Raw genomic sequence first — 21845 nt, forward strand, 5'->3', positions numbered from 1 at the left:
GTGACACATGAGTAAGGAGTCATGATAAAACTGTAAAATAATGACTGGTATGGATAGGTATGCAGAAGCCCTTTTATAACACAAGAGCAGGTGGACGTGTAGCTAGACTGAAAGATAGCTAACCAAAAATTGGCTATTGGAAGAATTTTCCACCCTGTTTGAAGTTATTTTATAGACTCCTTGCTGAGGCCAAGAGGTATCAAGGGTCAAAATGGGAATGGACGTGTATCCAGAGGAAAGCAGTATTTTATACTAGCCATAAAAACAACATCTATAATAAACTTCATGTTTTGATGCCTACAAAAGCACCTAACTAAAGAGATTGGGTTGAGATCCTCCCAGGCAATGACACTCCACCACAGTACCGCTTGCTGTAAGACTTCTGGAGACTTTTTTTGGGGGGGACATTGGTGTTAACTGCCATTAACATCGGACCATGTCAACCTTGGATACAACCCTTGGCCCTGCATGCGTGTAGGAATGTGTGAATAGAAGAAGGACGATGTTTGGATCAGAGTACAGGGACTGAAAAGCAAGATCAATGAACATAGAGGGTTGATATCTAGTCAGCAAGGCATTTTCTGGGAAGGGGTGAACAGTTATTTTCATACAGCATACTTTTTTTCTTCATATCTAAGCCTTTTTTTTTCCCATTTACTTTCTAATAAAGTTGGGGTTTTTTGATTTATTTTTTTTATATGAGACAGCTGTTACATGGGTTATTTTATGCAGCCTTTTATCAAAGAGAAAAAAAAAATCCTCCTCAAGGAGAATTATTCTAGAAATAGGTTTTCTGCATCCTGCTACTGTTAGGGAGAACTCGGGCAGAAACATTTTATTATCCCTCAGAGTTGCGGACACCCAAACCTGCAGTGAACCCAGCGCTGTGCCGATACACAGCACCGGTGCCACCACAGAGGGGAGAGGAGAGGGGAGGACACAGTTTGTATCGTGGAAAACCGCACGTGGAGGGCAAGCATTTACACAATAACTTCTGTTTTGGCTCATGTTTTTTCCTCCACCCCCTCAGCCCGCCAAGCGCTGAGGGGAGGAGCGAGCCCGGCGCCACCCTCCCGCCAGGCGCTGAGGCGAGGGGGCGGCCGCCATTTTCCCCGCCCCTCGTGACGGAGCCTTGGCGCCGGGATTGGAACGGCGGCGGCGGCGGGCGCGGGGCCGCGCGGCTCGGCTCGGCTCGGCTCGGGGGCGCGCAGCGGAGCGCGGCCCCGCGCGTGAGGCGATGCGGCCGCCGTGCCCGTGCCCGTGCCCGTGCCCGTGCCCGTGCCCGTGCCCTGCCGGGGGCCGGAGGGAGGTAAAAAGGTCCCGGGATGAGGGTGGTGAGGGGCGAGGCAGGTGGGCTGCCTGCCCTGCTGGAGCTCGGGGGAGGCTCCCGGCTCGTCAGGCTTGCGTTGAGTGGCTTAAAGAGCGTGCGTTGTAATGTTATATGTCGTCAGGTGTTTGGCTTTCAGCAGCTGGCGTAAAGGGTATGAGGGTCTGTGGCCCTCCTGTGAAGCTGGCAGTGCCTCACGGGCCCCTCGGAGCTCGTGGTGTGTGAGGAGCCGTGTGAGGACACACCGGGCTGTCGCTGGCCTGGTGTGAAGGAGCGGCTGTGGACAGCTCGCCCTACCTGGAACACTTCAAAAATACCCTCCCAGTCATGCATTTCCTCCAGTATTCACTCAATATTCATATTATCTCCAACATAAGTCCTCACACTCTCTTGTTTTCATACCCCAGTCACCATTAGTGCAGGCAGTACTGCCCAGCCCCATCACACCCGCCCAGGGATGCAGCAGAGCAGGGTTAGGAGCTGCCCCCAGGACTGGGCCGTCAGGCTGAGCCTTATCTCTTATCTCTTATCTCATCTTATCTCTCCACAGGTTTCTCAACACGCGTTCCAGTGAACGTACAGATACGAAAATGGCTTGCAGATCTGGGGAAAGACCAACCTTCTTTGAAATATTTAAGACGCGTTGCAGTGATTCAGGTACAGCATGACCACGCTGAACATGTGCTGTTAGGGTTGCTTTCTGGACACTGGTATTTTATACACATTTGCTGTAAGCTGTATGTTCCACATAGAAGTACTGTGCATCTTGTTAGCTGTTGTACTTGCCCCAAATCTATTTGCCATTTTTGGAATTGCCATCTATATACAATTGTAGTTTCTTTCAGAATGTGTGTTCAGTTGCTTTTTTGTACTTTTTTTTTTTTCACCTGGGTTTCCTTATGTACTTGCAGGCAGGCCAAGTTTAGTCTTTTGCCAAATGTGTCAACAGTAGTATATCTCAAAGTTAAAAGGAACCTGTTTAACTTGCCAGTCTGAGAAAAATAAGGCATAAAATGAACTTAAAACGTTTTAAGCAAACGGGCTATTTATCTGCTCTTTGGTTAATTTTGCTAATTGTCTTAGAAGTTTAGCGGACTTTTTTTTTTTTTTTTTCTTAACACTTATGGGTAACAGAATTAGGAGCTGTCTAGAATCATAATAAGTAGAATTATTGCAATGGCATCCTAGAATCACTTGGGGTAGAAAAGCCCTCCAAGATCATCAAGTCCAGTTGGAAAGGAGTAAAGTTAAACTGTTAATGCTGGAAGGGGTAAAGTATTTTCCTGCTAGCATATGAACGCCTAATAAATTTTCACATTCTGTATAGAGCACTAATTTTGTGTGAATTTATGACTAATTATGATGTTCTTTTGTGCATGTCATATGGAATGAAGATTGCCATTTTAATATGGAAATACAGTTTAATAACATATGAACTTATTACCATGTTTGCATGAGATTTGGCAGGGTTCATTTTTTTTTTTTTTTTTTTATGTGTTTCTCTCTGTTTTTCTTCACAGACTTAGGGCCTATAAGTCTCAACTGGTTTGAAGAACTCAGTTCAGAAGCACCCCCATATGAACCTAAATTGTTAGAACTTGATGGTCCCATCGATCAAACTTCTTTTAAAACTCCAAAGGCAAAACCCTTCACATACAGCCAGCTGACATCAACTTCACCGATTTTTAAAGAACAAAATACGATAATGCCACCTTTTTCTTCTCCTGGAAGAGAACTAGATCAGAAAAAAATAGGAACAAGTGAGTACATTTTTGCAAAACAGTGTGTTTAAAGGCTTCTTGTGTGCTCCAGACATGAGGGACCTTTTTTTTTTTTTTTTTTTTTTTTTAAAACCTTTGTTTTTTGCTGGTGACTCTTAATGTGATAGATAATGTTACTGCAGAAATTGTACAAGCAAAATGTTTATTCTTGGTAGACTCATGAAGACAACTTCTAAAAATGCAGAGTTAATGTTAATGAATTCAGCCTGACAGTAAGCTGATAATGCACGCATACACGAAGAGTTCTCTGTAGAAAACCTATCCTAGTCCTAATACTCTACGTTCTGTTAATACAAGGATTATATGAACTTGGTGTGCTGTGGTGACTGAGAACCAGAGTGAATTTTACTATGTGTGACTTTGGTTTTACACAAAATCTTTGAAAAATATTTCCACAAGGGAGGATGATATTTATCATGCTGAAATATGAGATAATAGGAAGCTCATTAAGCTATCTTAAAAAGATTTAAAATACTAAGCTCTTTGACATAGCAAAACTGTAAGACATGGAAAAAAAGTGACAGAACTCCTTTCCAAATGGAAGAGAGTAAGTTCTGTGTTGGTATTTTTCATGACATTATTTCCAAATCCCAAGTACATCATAAAAGTGCATGTTACTCTGCTCCTTTTTAATATACCAGCTAGTCATGGTACCCATCCTTGGATAGAAAGATGAATAATTGCTATGGAGAATATATGTAATGTTGTATGTAAGAAACATTTCTATGGAAGAATATTGAACCCCTTTCCTGCAGTATCTCATTTGTACATCTACTGTGCCTGTGTTGTGTACTCCTATTGACAAGATAAGCTTTTCTAAACAGGTTACACGGGACACTCCTTATTTCTAGAGTTGTTCTTAGATCCTAAAGCAGAGCTTTTAAATGTGTCAAACTGTTTCTGTTCAAATACAGCTTTACACCATTGCTTCCAGGGAATGCTGTTACTCTGTTCGTTTATTTTAAGTTTATTGTTGAACTTGTGCTCAACTTAGGTGACCCGTGTTTCTTCTAACTCTAGCTATTGAGACTTTCACAGCGTTAAGTCCCTAGTGAATTCTTTGTAGCAGTTCCTAAGATGGAAACAAAGGAGACTTACTGTCTCATTTGAAACCCCTTTCTGTTTCAAAGGGGTTACTTTAGCTCTGTGGATGCTTGTTTACGCTCCTTAGTGAAAGGAAGAAGAGTATTACTAAAGTTTCAGTGGCAACCTGTGGCTGGCCTGTGGTCTTTCTATCACAGTTTTCTTGCTTGGAGTCAGCTCCTGGGTTTCCTTCTTGTGAAAGCGAGAGCATGGATGGAAGCTGATGGATTTCACCTTGATGTGGTACTGGGATGTAGGCATGCTGTGGACTCAGGAGTTTAGAAGCAGAGAGAAATACGGAAACCTAGGTGTAATGTCTGAGATGGAAATCACTTGGAAATTTCTGACTGGGAATTGTTTTGAGTGGATGCTTGCACGTGTGAGAGGTTCATTGTTGAGAGGATTCTGCTGCTTTGGGGTGCACACTTCCTCTTCTATATGCAGATAGGCAGCATACAAATATCTGCTAGTACCACAGGCAGCACCTCCAAGAACAATTCCAGAAATATATATCTATGTATATTTTACTTAATGCTGCTTATTCTAATATAAGAATTCTTAATTAGAATTTTTTATGTTTTAAGTAAATTTGAGAGAGAGATGATGAAAAGTCATGCTTTTGTGTATCAAGTTTCTTCTACTGGTACCTTCTGCAAGGACGAGACATACACAATGCAGTATATTGTACTAAAACTGAGTATGTAACTTGACTAATATCTTGGAAGTACACTGAAACATTTATCAAATAAGCTGACAAAATGATTTATTTTTGGTTGTATGTGTGCGTTTGGCATAAATATATTGATTTTTGTCTGGATATAGAATTGGATATGCTCGAAACACTAGAGAAGGTTGCATGAGATGTGATTTTTGGTACTAAAAATCAGGCTTTGTATAATATTTAAAAGCTTATATTTACACTTTACAAAATTGAAACAGTTACTGCAAGATTGTGCTGATTATAATATTATATTTTTTAGGCAGAGAGAATTTTACAAGTCCAAGTATCATAGGAAGAAAAAGAGATCAAGAAAATGAAATGCTAGCTTCTCCTCTTGGCACCTGCCACAATTTCCTTGCTGCCAGGTATCCTGATGTGTCAATGCAGTATAGAATAAACTGGATTTTAAGCAAAAAACAGTATTAGAACCACTGTATTCATCTGGTAGACTTCTTCAGAGCAGTGAATAGATCTTTCATATTTTGTATGTTTCTGATACTTATAGGTTGCTAAGAATTGAAAATAAAATGCTTGCTAGCTCTGGAGACTTTACTTGTAGGTGTTCTTGCTATCTATTTTTCTACTCCTTTGTAGCTGGCCTGTGACAGTTGTTAACATTGTTTCAGCTTCCCAAGTCCTGAATATCCAGTGCAAGAAATAGCAGTAGTGCTGTACCATGTGCTTCTAAAGTAGTAACTTGTAAAGCTATTTGTAATATTTACTGTGATTTTTTTAGTAATGGCATCAGTTTCTACATCTGATAGCGTATTTTTCCATTTAATCTGCTCAAAGTGTTCATGTTGGTTATAAAGAACAGCTAAGTTATTTATTTAATTAAAATAAATTGGGCCAATTTCCATGGTTTCATACAGCATGTTAAAAATGCATAAATTGTATTGAAATCTAGTATAATATTTGTCAGACAAGCATTGAAAATTAACATTTCACAAAAGAACCATTTTATAGTTTGACACAAACATGTGGTAAGCTTTGAAGTACTAACTGGTGGTTAGAAGAAATCTACATTTGATTTAGTCAGAGAAACAGCTATGATTGCAAAGAGAAAATAATGGAGGCAGTAAAGTATATAATATCTGCTATAAATATTTATTACTTTCAGAAATTGATGAGTGAAATTATTTTTTGTTGTTGGCAGCCCAGCTATTTTAAGGAATGCTTTCAGAACACCGCAGAAAAGTAATATTCCTGGTTTGTATTTTCACTTTTTAGTTTTACAAAATATCTGATATCTGTATATATAAGTCCTCATTTCTTAGACTAAACTTTTTGTCCCTATTACATAATGTTTTTTAGGACCATATGGAAGCTTGTTTTGCACACCAAAATTTTTGGAGGTAAATATTTTAATCCTGCATTTTGCTTTCTTTTCCTTAGTACGTTTAGAGTTCTGTATAGGAATAATAAATGTATTTCTAGGTCCGAACTCCAAAACGTATTTCTGAAAGCCTGGGGGCAGAAGTGGATCCAGATATGTCCTGGTCAAGCTCTCTAGCTACACCTCCTACACTTGGTGCAACAGTGATCATAGGTAATTCTAAAAATGAACGGTTGTTAAGGGATAAAAACTTCGGGTTCTGACACTGGAAGTTCACTGAGTGTGAACTTCTTTATTTTTTTTCCCTTATCTATTTTAAAGGACTAAACTCTTACAGTGATGCTTTTTCGGTGACTTTAAGTAATGTAACCGTAAATGGAAGAAATGAAATTAAATGCATCTTTGCTTTCCAAAAGTTTCCTTTTTCTTTATAAGGCCTTCAGGAATATTCATTTAGGAACAACATAACAAAGCCTAGAAAAGGATTAGGTGATGATTCCTTATATTTGCTCCATCATGAAACTAGATACCTGTTAGGTTAAGTCATGTGAGTATATTTATTGTGTTTAAGGACGTAGCTTGTTGAGTAAGCCTCCCAGCAGCTGTGCTGGCTTCAGCATTGTAAGCCCTCTCGCTGTACTCACCATTGTATCAGTGGAGGCAGATACTCATCCCATTGCAGACCCTATTTCCTAGGTTATTCAGACAGGGCAACTCCTGGACTTTATTTACTGTGCAGTTGCACAAACAGCGGTGCCAGCATAACAGAGGGTGAGAGTGAGTGGGTGATGGCTGCGTAGGTGGCACTTAGGTCAAGGCTTGACGTTTAGCATCTCTAAAGTGTTGCTGCAAGTAGAATCTCTTCAGTGTAATAAACAAGCAAATGAAATTTGACTTTGAAACTTTAAATGTCTATAAACGTCTAAACCCTGTGCATGCAAAGCATCTAAAGCATGTTAAGAATGCACGCGAGAATCAGGGATCCCCTCTGTCAGTATGTAGGGGGTGGTACTCTTTATGAGGCTACTGAATTGTGTCATTTGAGGCATTCATGGCTTCAGAAAGATGTGACTTGGAGAGCAAGTACCCATAACTTTAAGATGTTCTTCTGGGTAATGAGTTCTGGTTTGAACTCTCATTGTCTCACTTTCAGTATGAGCATACTAGGTTGCAGTTCTTATACGGGCTTTCTACTGCCTGCCTTCTGTAAAAGGAGAAAGTGAGTCATTTGGCTGTTACAAGAGGGCCTGCAGTTACTAATCTTGATACCATGTCAGAGCCCAGATGTCATGTTTATGAAAGGCGTTACTGCAAAATCCAGCTCTTCATAAGGCATCTTAAAAGTAGGGTTCATGCTCTCCTTTTGTAATGTGGGTGAAAAGATACTCCTGTTTGGTGGAAATGGAAGGTGAAGGAAAAAGTCAAATTCCTTACAGAAACTTGGAGGATCTCAAGATCCCATGACAGAAGAAAATAGGGAGTAGTGCCATGAGTAACCCCTGGAGAGGGGACTGGCAGCGGCAGCAGCCACATGCTATGATTTTGGGTGTTTTATGCTGTTCCGAAACTGCATGCTGTCCCTCAGACCCACCTGCAGGATGTTTTAGTTAGAACTTTTTCTTACTTTTGTTAGTATTTTGTTTACATATTTCATTTGCATTTAAAATAATCAAAAGAAAATCCTCCCAAAGCATGACTTTATTTGAACGTGTTTGGCACATTCACTTAGGGGCAAATGAACTGACTTCTCTGTCTTTCTTCTAAAGCTAGGGAGACCAGTTCTATTTCTGGACCAAAGCAACAGGATGAAAGAGCTGAGATAGTAAGTGGTTTTAAGAGCTATGCTCTTCTTTAATTTCAGCTAAGCTGTTTAGTTTTATGCTTAGATCCCTTGAGCCAAGAACAAATAATTCTGCCATTTTCATTCTAGGCGCTCCTATCTGGCTATTTTGAAAAGTTACTGCTCACAAAACTAAGGTTACAAAACACTGTATTTTCAAAAATAACCCCCTTTGAGGAATATTTTCACTGCATTTAAAATATAAATTAATAAATAAAAACCAAAGCTTGACTTGAGCTGCAATGGGAGTCATGCAAAGAGAAATCAAAGCTAGGAATTGCAATAAACTACTTATCTGAGGGTTTATTTGCTCAGCTGTATTCCCCCTTCTGTCAAAGCTCTGAGAGTTATAATTTGGCTTATGTTGTCCAATCAGTTCCTGTGCTGAAGTGTTTGCCCAAGAGTTAAAATTGAGAATTACTTTTAGTCCTTTGTTAGAAAAGGGAGAGTTCCTGCTTAATTGTAATTTTTCTTCACGTATATGAAAGCTGAATAATTATTCATTGCAAATCTACATTTCATTCTTAGTATCTGAAAATTCACAGTTAATACGTGTAACAGTTGTTTTTAAAACAAACCAACTATAAAAAGGTCTTTCTCCTTCGTTCCTTTTTGAGGCGCTTTGCATATTGCATTCTACTGAAGCCATTTACTGCCCGTGTATTCCCCTGTGTTGGTTGCAGAGTAGAATCTGGTTTTCATTGGAAATGGAGATTATCAGCTTGCTTGTTTACAAGAAATATATGTATGAAAACACTACTTTTTATTGTAAGAGATGCAGAATTATTCAGGTATTGCAGCTGTTGGGTTGGGTGCTGTACTCCTCCTGTCACTGGTATATACAACAGTCGATGTCTTTGGTTTACAGGTTTTGCACAGCTTTTCTTCTGACCATGATGAATGTCCTGGGAAGAATGATACCAGTCTGCTGTCCATACCAGAGACAGTAAAGCTAAATGCTGAAGATGTTACCAAAGATTTTGGTATGTATTAATGCTTTACTAGTGTTACTGAGCATATTGTGAAGCAAGACTGAGGGTTAAGTTACATCGTGTGTCTTGAGCTGACTGTACAGCTCATTTCCTCTGCCAGATGTGGATTCTTACTTCTGAGTTGGTTAGCCTTTGTAAAACTTATCTGGCAATAAAAAGAAAAAAGTCAATTTCTGTTAAATCAGTGAATTGAACCAGCTACCATGCCACTGGGTGACAACCAGCTTTGTGCTGATGTAAGTGAAGGTGTAAGGCCATACGGGAGAGCTGAGAGAGAAAAAAGGTGCAGGGCAAGACTACTACTGGCTGTGGAATAGGTTTAGTGTAAATGTGAACTTTCAGTCTGATGCTCGTTATTCTGTGGTGAGCTTGTTCTTTATTCTTCCTATATATCCTTTATTGATGTATTAATAGTTCAAAATATGACAAATCCTTTAGGAAAAAATAAATGTTATATTTTTAATGAATGCAGAAAATACTTAAGGCAAATAAATTTTGATTCTGTGTTCTTAGAACGTAAGTGAACAAGTGGAAAATACATGCTCTAGTTTGAACTTTTTGACTTTGTTGAAATGGTGGCAGAAGGAATGAATATTAACAAGGAAATTTATTAAGCACATCTGGATGTAAAAGGGTGTTGTAGAGATTGACACAGGCTAGATGGTATGATGTATCATTGGGATGGTATGTCTCCTCCTTAACTGAAAGGAATGCCCTAAAAACATTTTTCAGTGGTAAATGTGAGAATTGTGACATAAATAATCAGGTTAGCATTGGACAAGGAGGGCTGAGAATGCTGGGTTCAGGAAGCATTGTGGCTTGGGGAGCGATACATGCTCCTCCTCTTGTGTTGTAGGTTCAAGCATGCTGAGAAAAAAATTGGGGTGGTAGTAAACATATTCAAGCCATTTGTAGTCAGTAAAATGCTTTTAGAACTAAAGGACTAATTAATCTCCTGTGCTGCATTCCAAAATGTGTTATTAAACGCCATAATACATTAGAGAAGCCTGGTGACAATAATGTAAATAGTTAAAAATAAGAGGAAGAAGATAGTTTCTGTTTCATCTAAGTACAAAACAACTTCTGCAAATGGCTCTTTATCTTCTCCTTGAGAATAGTTAACTCAGCACTCAAAGATGCAATGTAAAAAAAAAGGATAGCTTGGATCTCCACGTCTGTAGCTTTCAAATGTTGGTTTTCTCTGGACTACTGTTGTATTACCATGAAAAAAAAAAGGAGTTTTATTAGGAATATATTTTCTTTCAGTCAAAGAGATTATTTATACTGTACCAGTTAGGTCTTTAGTAACAGTGAGAACGAGTATATGCACTCAGACCAATGTATAAGAACTACCAAATATTTAAAAGACTTTTAATGTATTTTTGGGGGAAACACCTGGGGAAAGAGGAAAACATTTTTCTTTCGTGATGTAAACTGATTTACATGTGATGTGTAGCAAGAGATGCAAGATGTGTTCTGTCATTTATCAACACTTCAGATTTTCACAAAAGGAGCTAAATATCTAAATATGCACATGGTCTTTTCTATTTGTTTATAACACTGTCATTAATCCCTAAGGTTCATATTGCTAGTTCAAGTAAGCCTAGGATCTGTCGTTGTAACACTCAGCTCTAGGCATCTGGCCTTTATAGCAGAATGTACAGCTTTGTTGTACGTGATTTTTGCAACTGTAGTAATGTGTATGTTGTCTGGGAAGATATAAAAATTGAAAAGCTAATGGGAAGCATAAAAATCTGTAATGTTTTACCCTGGCCTGTTGCCTAAGAGTTCATAGCATTTAATTCAAAGAACAAAATTACATCACTCCCTTCATATCCCTGATCAGAGTAAATGGTGTTGTCTATCCACCTCAGTGTCTGCAACTATTAATGAAGTAGGAGAAGTGGATTTAATACTCTACTTCTGAGGATTTAAACTCAAAATAGGACTGTTCTGACAGTCAATAAATTAGTCCAGAATAGAAACATTCCTAATTTCTAATGCTTAAGCCTCTTTTTTTCCCTTGAGTATTGTATTTCTCCAGAAAGAGAGGCTCTGAGAAAACACATTAAGTAGTTATCGCCTAGTTAGGACACTTAATGGAGGAAAAAAAAAAAAAGAATTCTGCTTTTCAGTCCTAGTTTTTGGGACTCTTTTCCCTGACGCTCCAGTGAATTTGTAAGTGAAAATGATCATCCCTGTTTTTTTGTTTGTTTGCTTGTTTGTTTTTTGTTTTGTTTTGTGTGTGGTTGCTTTTTTTTTTCCCTCTCTGGCATCAGGTTATTCAGTGTACAACCATTATCTTCATAATCTTTCAGATAGCCCTGGCTTTCTTTTTCTATTACAGGTAATGGCTCCCATTTAAGTAAAAAAAAAAAAAAAAAAAAAAAAAAAAGTAGTACAAATGGGTCTTCTTGGAGAACTTTGACAAATGATTACAGGATGAAAGGATGCGGACAAAAGTTACTCCAGCGGAATGTACTTTAACAAGGGAAAAGGACTTGCACTCCCAAACTATTTGCTTCTTTTTGAGATCTTGTTTAGATACTTTCTGCCCCTCCCGTGAAAACAGAAAGTAAAGAGAATGAGAAACTGCTCAGGGGATGTGCTGGGAAAGGTGGCTTTATGCCAGTGGCCATAGGCATAAGCCATCAGTGGAGTGCATTGCAGTTAGGTGGGGGTGAGACCAAGGACTGGGAAATCATCTATGGATCTCCAAATGGAAAAGCTTTCAGATACTAGTTTATTTAACATTTCTACAAGAGAAAGTAGTTCTGAATCATAGAAATTGTACCTAAAAAAAAATGCTTATGCCAGAAGTGAAGTTACTGGTTTTGTGCCTAAGGAAAACAGAGGACAAGGATGTTTCTACATACGTCTTTGATATGGAAAAAGTTTTCTAGCCTTTAAAAGTACCTTCAAAATAAAACCTAACTATCTTTTCTGAATGTGAAACATTTTGATAGGTAGGCATAGTTTCATACATTTGAGAAGGTGTTTTATTTTGATATGTAAGACTTTAATGCTGTCTGTGAAATAGAGTTCAGGGTTTTTTTTCCTCTTCTTTATAATATTTCATTACAAGAAGAAGAAATTCTCATTGTTTTTCTAATATTTGTACCAGTCATTTGGAGTTTGTGAAAATCTAAACCATAAGGTTTTTTTTCTAAATCCTTCTAGACACTACACTATTCTATATCAAAACAAAAAATACAGTGTAGTAGAATCATCCTTAAATAACAGTTCCCTGAACCACCAGTTAACCCAAAAAATAGGCAGTGTTTTAACATGTTTGTCGCCTACCATTTGGTATAAATTTGAGAGGAAGAAATCTAGATGTGTATCTTGAGAAGTTTTCTACTCACTCTCCTGTCTATAGGGCAGAAAAAAAAAGTTTTGAGGCAGCTAAGTTTAATTTTGGAAACTTTCACCAGCACCATGGTCCTCAGTAGGCCGGCACATCTACACACATCACTTGCTTACTGTCTCCTCTCTTTAACAGAGGTTGGAGAGTAACTGACTTTAAAGACATGCACATTTATCTTTCCAAACTGAATTCTGAGTACAGGTAATTATCCTAAAATTGAAAGCTGTATTTACCTGTAAAAATGCAATGCTGTTATTAAGTTATTCCCTAAAACTTAATTTTTACTAATTTCCTTTCCTCATCTTCTTTAAACTAGAGTCGGAGATGCTAGATGGCTTTTTTGGGGAGATGGATAGCTTTGAGGATACACTCACCGTGCCTGCTGAATCCAGCAAAACTCTGCTGCTGCTGCCACGTGCTCTGGATGCAATAGACAAATGTGAAACAAAAAGAGATGAAGCACAAGGAGAGGGGGATGTTCCTTCCGAACAACCTGTTAGAAGAAAGACTGGCATTTCTCAGGAAGTGGAAATGGGTAACGGGGCTGAAAAAAGCCACCCTATTGAAATGAAGGATTATTTATCCCAAAATGCTGATGAAGATACAGGGGATAGTAAAGATGCCTGTTTAATAGGACATGAAAAAGAACTGGATTTGCTTAGGATCACAGGAAACGTGCAAGAAAACAGAGTGGAGAAATCATGTGAGAATGAGAAGCTTGTAAAAGATGATGTGTTATCTTCATCAAGCCAGTGGTCTCAGCTGAACTTATCTGGTCTTGATGTAACTCATCTGGAAATGTCTACGTGTAGCTCTCCGTCCATCGATTTATGTACGGACAAAGATGTAAAAGAGAAAACAGCCCGCATGGCCAAGGATGATGCTGTAGAAACATCTTTACTCAGTACTTTGGGCTTGAAAAATGCACAGCAGCTCTTGAATGCCAGTTTGTCAGATGAGCACGAGGAAATGCAAGAAACTGGAAACAACCCAACAGCAGAAGTAACTCCAGTAAGATCTGTGCGTCTGAATCCAGAGTTAGTTAAAGGACATGCAGCTGAGAAGGTTTCCAAAATGAGCTTTATAAACTGCAATTCTTTTTTAATCCAAAGTACAAATGTCATGGAGTATTCTGTGGTCTACAACAGCAGCTTTTCCAAGTGTGTCAAAGCAACTTCTAAATCTGTCGTAACGGATGTTCTGTCTCACCCACTAGTGCGTAGTACCTCATCTCCAGATAATTGCAGCAACCTACATTTCACAAGCAGTGAGAACACTCTTACCAAATCTGGCTTTAAAAGCCTGAATATGCTCTCCAGACTGAAAAACAAATCCAAGAGATTTATTTATACAATAAACAATACTTTGCTGTATCAGGAAGAAAAAATACAGAAAGAAGTAACCTCTGAATTACCTGCTGATCTTATGTTACCTCAATTGGAAACTGATTCACACAAATTTCAAGGTTGTCATGTGGCCGCAGATGGTGACCCAGGTATGTTATTAAGTTTTTCTTCGTATTTTTAGGAGACTTCTCTACTAAGTAGCTTCTTTGTAAATATTTTAGATAAAATAATTTTATCTAAATGTAAAATCTGGTATTTGTGATGAAGTAGACCTGCAGCTGATTAATTTGGTAATGAGGGTATGGGATTGGTCAGTTATAATGACAGGATAGCATAAATGTTTTCGAGTAGTCTGGTGCTAATTACCTGTTTCACTTTTAGATTAGTTTCTGGAATAGAAACATCCAGTTTGAGCCATTATTCTAATTGATGAGTTTTAGTTGTCTTTGTCAATGCTGTTCAGACATCCAGAATGTTAAGGGCCATCCTGTCTTCTAGGAGATCATGAAGAATGTTAAAATTGTGATTGTTATTTTTCCTAAAATTAGAGGATTTAATTCTGTTGATTTGTTTCTTCCAGAAGCACAAAATATTAAAAAAAAAAAAAAAAAAAAAAAACATAATGAAAGCGAGTATGTACTCCTATTTTTAAAAGCTGTTACTCAACTAGAAGAATTATTTAATATTAAGAACAGAAGTACTTCTCTTTATGTCTGAAACAAGTCCTTAAGTTGAGACACGAAGAATGGAAGCCCATCTCTTCAAATTTCATTACAACTAAGAATTCTTTTTTTTTTTTAAACTGATGGGATTAACTGCAGGCTACTCATTTGTTTCAAGTTACTAGAACATGATTAGATGAGACCAATCACCAGTCTTGTTGAGGCATTCACATTTGAAAACCTATGAATGCTACCAGCATTAGGCATATATAGAAATGATCTTATGCGACAAAATTATATGACAATTTGAATTTGCATTTGTTAGAATAAATGAGGACTGTTTTATTAATGTATCTTTTTTTCTAACGTCTCTTCTTGTAGACTCTTTGCTTTGTGCTGAGAGGCAACTGAATATCAAGGAAGATAACTTGAGCACTTCTGTAAAAAAGGATCTAGAGGATAACTCATCCTTCGACAGTAGGCTGAAACAACAAGAGCTGAGGAACTTGGGGAAAGACACCAGAGAGTATCAACCTGCTACCTCATTAAAATGCTTAGAAGTATCCAACCATCAGAAAGAAGATACAACAGATTCTTTAAATAGCGAAAGAATTTCAAATATAAAACGAAAGGTTCTAAGTGCAGCGTGCCTAATGGCAAGAAAACGTTCCAGATTGTTTCCTGAAGACTGCTGCTTAGAGAAAGGCGAGGAAGATACGTCTATGAGTCGTAATGTGAACAATGGAGCTACTGTCCCTCAGAGCCTAAAAGGACAACCGGCGCAGTCTTTTCCTAGTAATAATGATTGCTTGCTTGATGTGTGCCATGACATTACATCTGTGACAAACAGAGATGTCAATAAGACTTTGAGTCAGATCAACTTCGGCATAAATAGAGTCAGCAGTGACTCTTGTAGTAAAATATCAGCTGATGAAAAGCATGCTACAGACCTTTTGGCTGCAGTTGAACACAGACAAGTACTTGCACCTGTGGGAATGAATTGTTCAGGAGATGACAGGATCAAATTAAAACAATGCGGAAAAAAAGATGTAGCTGCCTTTTCAGGAGATGTAGCTGACAATCAAGAAACAAGGTCAGTTAAAAGCGATCAAAGCCCAGAAGCAGCTGCTTGCAATAAAGTAGCTGCAGAGATTGTTGAAGAATTGTTGGATTGTGTAGATGATAATTCTTTAATTGAAGTGATTTCTGAAGAAGATAAACAAGTACCACCTATATATTCCCACAAAAAGCCAAATGAGAACCTAGAGCATGAAGGGAAATCATCGGGAATTGTTAATGTATGCAGGTCAAATCTGAGCTTTGGTGGCTTCCAGACTGCTTCCAATAAGCAGATTAAATTCTCTGAAGACAGTATAGCAAAAGGCAAAATGCTGTTCAAAGATATTGAAAATGAATGCTTTGAAGCTTCTTACGTGGAAAGAGGCAGAAATTTTTCAAATCAAGTTCAAAAGGAAAATGTGTTTTCTTCCAATTTGGAAAGCAAATTGGGCAGTGCTTTATCTGGTTCACAGACAAGGTGCACACAGTTTACTCCACATAAAGTTGATTTGTGTAAAAACTTCCCTAGAAGTCTGCATTCCTTGCAAGATCTTAATCAGACTTTGACAGCAAGCCAAGAAGCTGAAATTGCCGAAATTTCCAGTATCTTGGAAGAAACAGGCAGTCAGTTTGAATTTACGCAGTTTAGAAGGCAAAGTAACGTGATCCAATCTGTTGAAAAACAAGACATTGTAACTGTAGAAATGCACGGAGCTGCAAATGTGGAAAATAATTCTGAATCGTGGCAAGATACTGATCCCTGTAGCACTTTTAAATCTGAAAATCAAGTAAGAAATGACAAGTATTGTAGTATGTGGAAAGACACAAATGAGGAATGTAAAATGGTAGAATATGAAAAAGAAAACAGAGTGCTTTTCCATAAAAGTAGTGAGGAGGTTACTTTCTCAGACAGAGATGAAAGTGGAGTATCTGACGGTGAGAGCTTTCCAGTACCTGTACAGGCCAGCGTTTCTAATTTTGTAGGTTTTACTTCAGCTGGAGGTAAAAAAATAAATATTTCTAAGGCAGCTTTGACCAGATCTGCAGAGCTTTTCAAGGACTTGGATGACAACTATTTATTGAAATCTTCAGAAACTAATACTGGATGTGGCAATTCAAAGGGCAGCAGGGGGATGTCTTCTAACTGGAATTCTTTTAGGTGCCTGACAAAAGAAAACAAAGGTGTTTCAAACATCAACAGCATAGGTGTGATTTCCCATGCACGTTCCGTTTCCCACCATTCAGAGAATGTTGGTACACCCGAAAAGGAAAACAAAGAAAACTGGACAGAAAGATTAATAAGTGATGATGAACGTGTTGATTACAGTCGTGCTAATGCTAGGCATTCTGCCTATGGAATGCGAAACAGTCCAACATCCATTCAAGAACAGAACCAGAATCATAAAATTCCCAAACAAGTTTTGAATCCAGGGGATTGCCAAGCTGAAGATAGCTTACAAGAAGACTCTCTGTATGTAACGTGTCTAGGAGATGCTACTGCCACTGCAGAATATTGTGATTTAAGTATATCAGATGAAATGGAAAACCTGTTCCCTGCTGAGAAAGAAGAAGACAGCAGGCAGAAAGATGTACACTTGCCCCAGAAATTTCAAACTTCTGATGATGCTATATCCGTTTCTGATGGTCCTTTAGACAATTCTCTACATGGCCTCAGTGTAAATTGTGGAGAAAGAGACGTAGATGTTTCAGAGAACTCTGATAAACAAAAGACAACTGGTATCAATATTGAAGGAGAAGACACCACAGGTGAAAGCCTGTTTGTGAATGAAAGCAGAATAAAAATAGGCTCCTACCAACATCATCAAGTACCTTTTGAGCAAGAGGTAGATGCTGAACCAAGTGAAGTTAAGGGAAGTTATCTGACTGGTTTCCAGACTGCTAGTGGCAAGATAATAACAATTGCTGATGGATTTTTGGCTAAAGCTGAGCAGTTTTTTTCAGAAGATGATGTTGATTTAGGGAAAGAACATAATGACAATTTTGAGGACCACATAAAGAACAGGAAACATAGTGTGAACTGCGTTAAAGGCTGTGACTTACGTATTGACAATGTTGCTCAATGTGATGCAGAAATACTTAACTGTAATAAAAAGCTTATTTCTGAAGAACCTGGGATTCGATTTAAGCAGACAAGAGGAAGTAGTCCCACTAAGCAAGCTGTGATTCTTGACAGCGCTAAAGTAGATGCATTTGCTAATATAGGTGAAGATAGTGAAAGAAATTTGGTGGCGGCATATGAAAAAGCTGACGTCCAACCTGGAAAGTCAGAACTAGAATCTCTTTCTGAATGGGAAAGTAAAGCTTTAAGTAGAACTTCTTTGTCTGAAGATGGAAAATTGTTTGCAGAGATGGATGTGGAATGCTCAGCAAACAAGAAGGATAAATCAGAAAGTGTACATGATTTTCCTATGCAGTCAGCTACATCTCTGCCTTCAATGAAGGTATCAAGTAACCCTGTGGACAATTCTGTGCCTTGTGATGTGAAAAATACTTTATTTGCTGAGGACAGTAGCAAATCTGATCAGTCTGTCCTCAAAGCTTATAGCAGTGTCTCACAAAGTCACTTTCCTCAGTTGAACAGCGACAGCAAGGAATTTGACGTACAACATTTAAATCAACCTTGTTCTAATACCAGCTGCTTTGCAGACACAGCTCTTACTGCTCACCAAAAGCAGTCGGAAGTTGGCCTTCCTGGAGGTGGAACTAATTTAGCCTGCTTGCAAGAAACATCACTTAATTTTAATTATACAAATCCAAAGGGTGGTCTGAAACAAACAGTGTTTAGTACAGCAAAAGGTAAAGCTGTCTTTGTTTCGGAAAGTGCATTAGCACGTGTCAGACAAATGTTTCAAGAAGACTACGGTGAATCTGTAAAACATGAAATGAAAACCAAATCAAGAACTAATCAAATGGAAATTGCTGGAAATTCATCTTTAGTCATTCCTGCTGAGTGTCCTAATTCTACCAAGTTTTTAGATGCTACAAAAAGAGAGGGGAATTCAGCAGCATCTCATTTCACTGATGGAAACCTGAATGCTAGTGAAAATGGTCAGCAAGATGCAAACCCGTTTGAAGATGAAATTTCTGTTCCAAATTCTCAGGTGCAAGGCTTTGGACAGAATACCGAGCTTCTGGGACACGTGCCTGTGCCCGATAAGCAGATAAAGCAGTCAGATTCTTCTACAAACAACCTTGGATTTTTCAGTACAGCAAGTGGCAAGCCCGTACAACTCTCAGAAGAGTCGCTAAAGAAAGCTAGGCAGCTCTTTTCTGAGATGGAAAGTAGCCATTCATCAGGATTACAAGAATTTCAGGTTGACGAAGATGTTGAAAAATCTGAAAAAGTTGCTGAAGAAGCGTTTCCTGGGAAAATGCAGCTAGAAGAGAGGGGAAATGCCAGCACTAAAATGATTCCAGGTCCTGCTTTTGGGTTCAGCACTGCAAGCGGAAAGCAGGTAACGGTCTCAGAAAATGCCTATCAGAAAGCAAAGGCAATTCTAAAAGAATCGGATGATTTTTTAAGCGGTGAGCTCTGCGTTATAGATCAACTTCATGCAATTAAAGAGAGTGGTCAACGTACCAAGTCTCAAACTGGTAACGTGATCTCAGAATTTAGAATTGACAAAAGCTGCGATGAGAAGCTTGACTTTAAAAGCATCCACCCTGAGGAAATGAAGTCTTCTTTAAGCACTCATCACCTCAAGATGCCTGAGTATGTACCACATAGTAAGAAAAACAGCCAGTTGGCATTATTTAAAAATAGCTTTAAGCAAGAAGAGACTGGACCTGTCAGAAAAGGGCTGAATCTGGGGATGAAAACAGAGTCTGAAGCAGTTTCATGCAGCGCTACCGCTAGAGCAGAAATTAATGATGAGCTGTTCCAAACTCCAAAAAATCACTTCAAAGATGGCGCTGTGGGAAATGAAAAAGCTTCTGTAGGAGATCATCTTTCAGATCCTGGAGCAAAGACTAATTCTGCGCAGTCCTTCTGTGGCAAAACATCAGATAAAAGCTTTCAAAATAAGACTTTTGGGAAGAGGCACTTCGAGGAAAAAAACTCACTTGGTAGGTCTTAGTCTTATATATGTTAAATGCCATAACAATAGTTGTTTGGTTTTTGTTTTGTTGTTTGTGTTTTTTTTTTTTTTTTTTTCTATTTAACATTGATATTTATTTTTTCAGGTCTTCTAGAAATGGGTGTTCTTTACCTTAATGTCAATGACAGAATTCCTTGCTGCAAACAATGATTTCTCTACTTTGCAGCCTTAAATGCACAGTACAAGCTAAATTTATGATTATTAATTTTGAAGGTTTTAATTTTTGAAGTGTTTTTTTTTTTTGGTTTTGTTTTATCGTAACATTATGGAAGAAATCTCCTTTTCTCTGTTTTTTTTTATTCTCTGCACAAATCTAGTGGATTGGTTTTGTTTTCATTGCAAAATGAGAATGAGTATTTGTGTCTTCACCATTTTGTGCCCTGTAGGCAAGGCCAAGGTTTCACGTATGTTGAGACTGGCAGTCTGATACGAAAACTTGTTGGTTTAAAAGCGCAGCCTCTTACCATCTAAAACTGATAGGATAAAGCTCGCAGGTTTTGATTTGGAGGGAACAGACCTACTGACTAGAAAAGAGTCTAACAGGTTTCGTTATCTGGAGTCTTAAAACCATTCCTGGTAGCACCACATGAGCATCCTGTGCAGAAGAGAACCCTGCAAATGTGCCAAAGTAATGTCGCCTTGGGAAAGGGTGTTTGAGACAAAAATGATCTGAAAACTTGTTAATTCTGTTTGCTGTGACTCCTTGAATATTTTATTTAAAAATTTAATTGAGTTATAAGGTATTGGTAAGAAAATGAACTTAAAAAGGAGATCTGTTTCTAAATCTGTGTTTTTATCCTAGGAGAACCTCCAATTAAAAGACAGCTGCTGCTTGAATTTGACAAGACAAAGATGCCCCCCAGATCTCTGAAAGCTTCAAAAAGCACTCCTGAGGGTAATTTCAGCGTTCTAAGCAGTAATCTGGTGCTGGGTGTTACCTTTAAAGTTCTTCAATTTCTGATTAACGTATAATGATTGCTTAACCAATTCTTTTATCAATATAGTCATGAAAATTCAGGGAAACTGCTGTGGTAATGTCTCCTCTCACTTTAAATCACTTGATTAGTGGTACACTAGTATCATGTTAGACTGTACTGCTTCTGCAAGAACTCTATCTTATGTCCAGCACAGTAGGAATTCAGCTTATAATCCTAAAGCTCACAAATACCAGCCACAGTAAGAGGAGGTTTTAGTGATGTATAATTTCTCAATTAAAAATTGTATTTATGGGAAAATAAGAAGGTGCTGGTAACTTTTATTATATAATAATTTGTGAGGAATATGCTTACTGATAAGTGTATTACAGATGATTTTAATGTTTTGAGCCAGTACTGTGTAGGTTCCTGAAAGTGAAATCAAGGTTTTAAAGTTTGAGCTGATTCTTTACGTGAAGACTGATTAGGGTGTTAGGTTAATGGGATTTTTGGTTACTGCTTTGCCTTATGGGATATGCTGTGTCTTTTGAGGAACTCCTTCTTTCTAAGTACTGCATGTTTTCACCTAGAATTCAGTAGCAGCATTCATCTAGAAAGTCAGAAACGCACATACAGCTAGTAATTATTGCCAGACAGCCTTAGAGGAGAGAGGTTTCTTTACAGCTTCTGCTTTTTGAAGCCTTGGAAATGATACAGAGTATAAAAGAATCCACTTTGGGTGGATTGTTCTCATGTTCCAGGATACTTCCCCTTTCATACACACGCTGCTGTCACAGGGCTAGGTAGCTCTGTGAACTGTTTCATGCGCCTCGTTAGTATCACTTCCATTTGGAATCGTCTCAGCCCTGTATGCTCTAACCTAGATAGTGACCCCCATCACTCAGTACAGGAGTTTAAAAGCCTCATCTTCCTGTTTCTCTCTCGCTACAGCTTCAAGAGAAGTATCGTCCACTTTAATGTAGAAAAAAATGATCATTAAGTGGTTGCTAATGTTATTTTTGAGATCTTTGGTCTTTTTGGTCTGCCTTTATTGTACCGTTAAGGAGGTACCAGCCATTCATTGTTACTCTAAAGGGAATTATACCTGAATTCCATTTGCAAGTGGGAATTACAAAATGGGATGTTTGAATATCCCATTTAAACTACTTTTATTCCAATTCTTCAAAACGTCCCCCTAGATTTTAAGAAGAAAGTTGAAAGGGGGGTCATACTTAATCTCAGATTTTGAATGTTTTCCTTTGCTGCAATACATTCAAGGAAAAAAAAAAGAATCTTTTT

The 21845-nt window shown here is 38.2% G+C and overlaps 1 protein-coding gene across 3 annotated transcripts in view; it reads left to right on the forward strand.

Moving 5' to 3' along the window:
- The first annotated feature begins 1170 nt into the window (after window positions 1-1170).
- The window catches only part of BRCA2 (BRCA2 DNA repair associated), a 38859-nt gene continuing 18184 nt past the window's right edge, over window positions 1171-21845 (forward strand). The window contains exons 1-13 of one of the 3 annotated variants that reach the window (XM_084527684.1): window positions 1171-1246; window positions 1277-1309; window positions 1878-1984; window positions 2848-3087; window positions 5172-5277; window positions 6069-6121; window positions 6227-6267; window positions 6350-6461; window positions 8015-8070; window positions 8957-9071; window positions 12764-13942; window positions 14837-19600; window positions 20435-20527. In XM_084527684.1, the coding sequence (XP_084383810.1) occupies window positions 1918-1984; window positions 2848-3087; window positions 5172-5277; window positions 6069-6121; window positions 6227-6267; window positions 6350-6461; window positions 8015-8070; window positions 8957-9071; window positions 12764-13942; window positions 14837-19600; window positions 20435-20527 (6826 nt within the window). In that variant the 5' untranslated portion in view covers window positions 1171-1246; window positions 1277-1309; window positions 1878-1917. Of the gene's footprint in view, window positions 1247-1276; window positions 1310-1405; window positions 1425-1737; window positions 1800-1877; window positions 1985-2847; window positions 3088-5171; window positions 5278-6068; window positions 6122-6226; window positions 6268-6349; window positions 6462-8014; window positions 8071-8956; window positions 9072-12763; window positions 13943-14836; window positions 19601-20434; window positions 20528-21845 lie in introns of those variants that run through there. The other 2 variants (XM_084527683.1, XM_084527682.1) reach the window with 2 other exon arrangements.

The sequence above is a fragment of the Aythya ferina genome (genome assembly GCF_964211825.1).
Source record: "Aythya ferina genome assembly, chromosome: 1".
Classification (NCBI taxonomy): domain Eukaryota; kingdom Metazoa; phylum Chordata; class Aves; order Anseriformes; family Anatidae; genus Aythya; species Aythya ferina.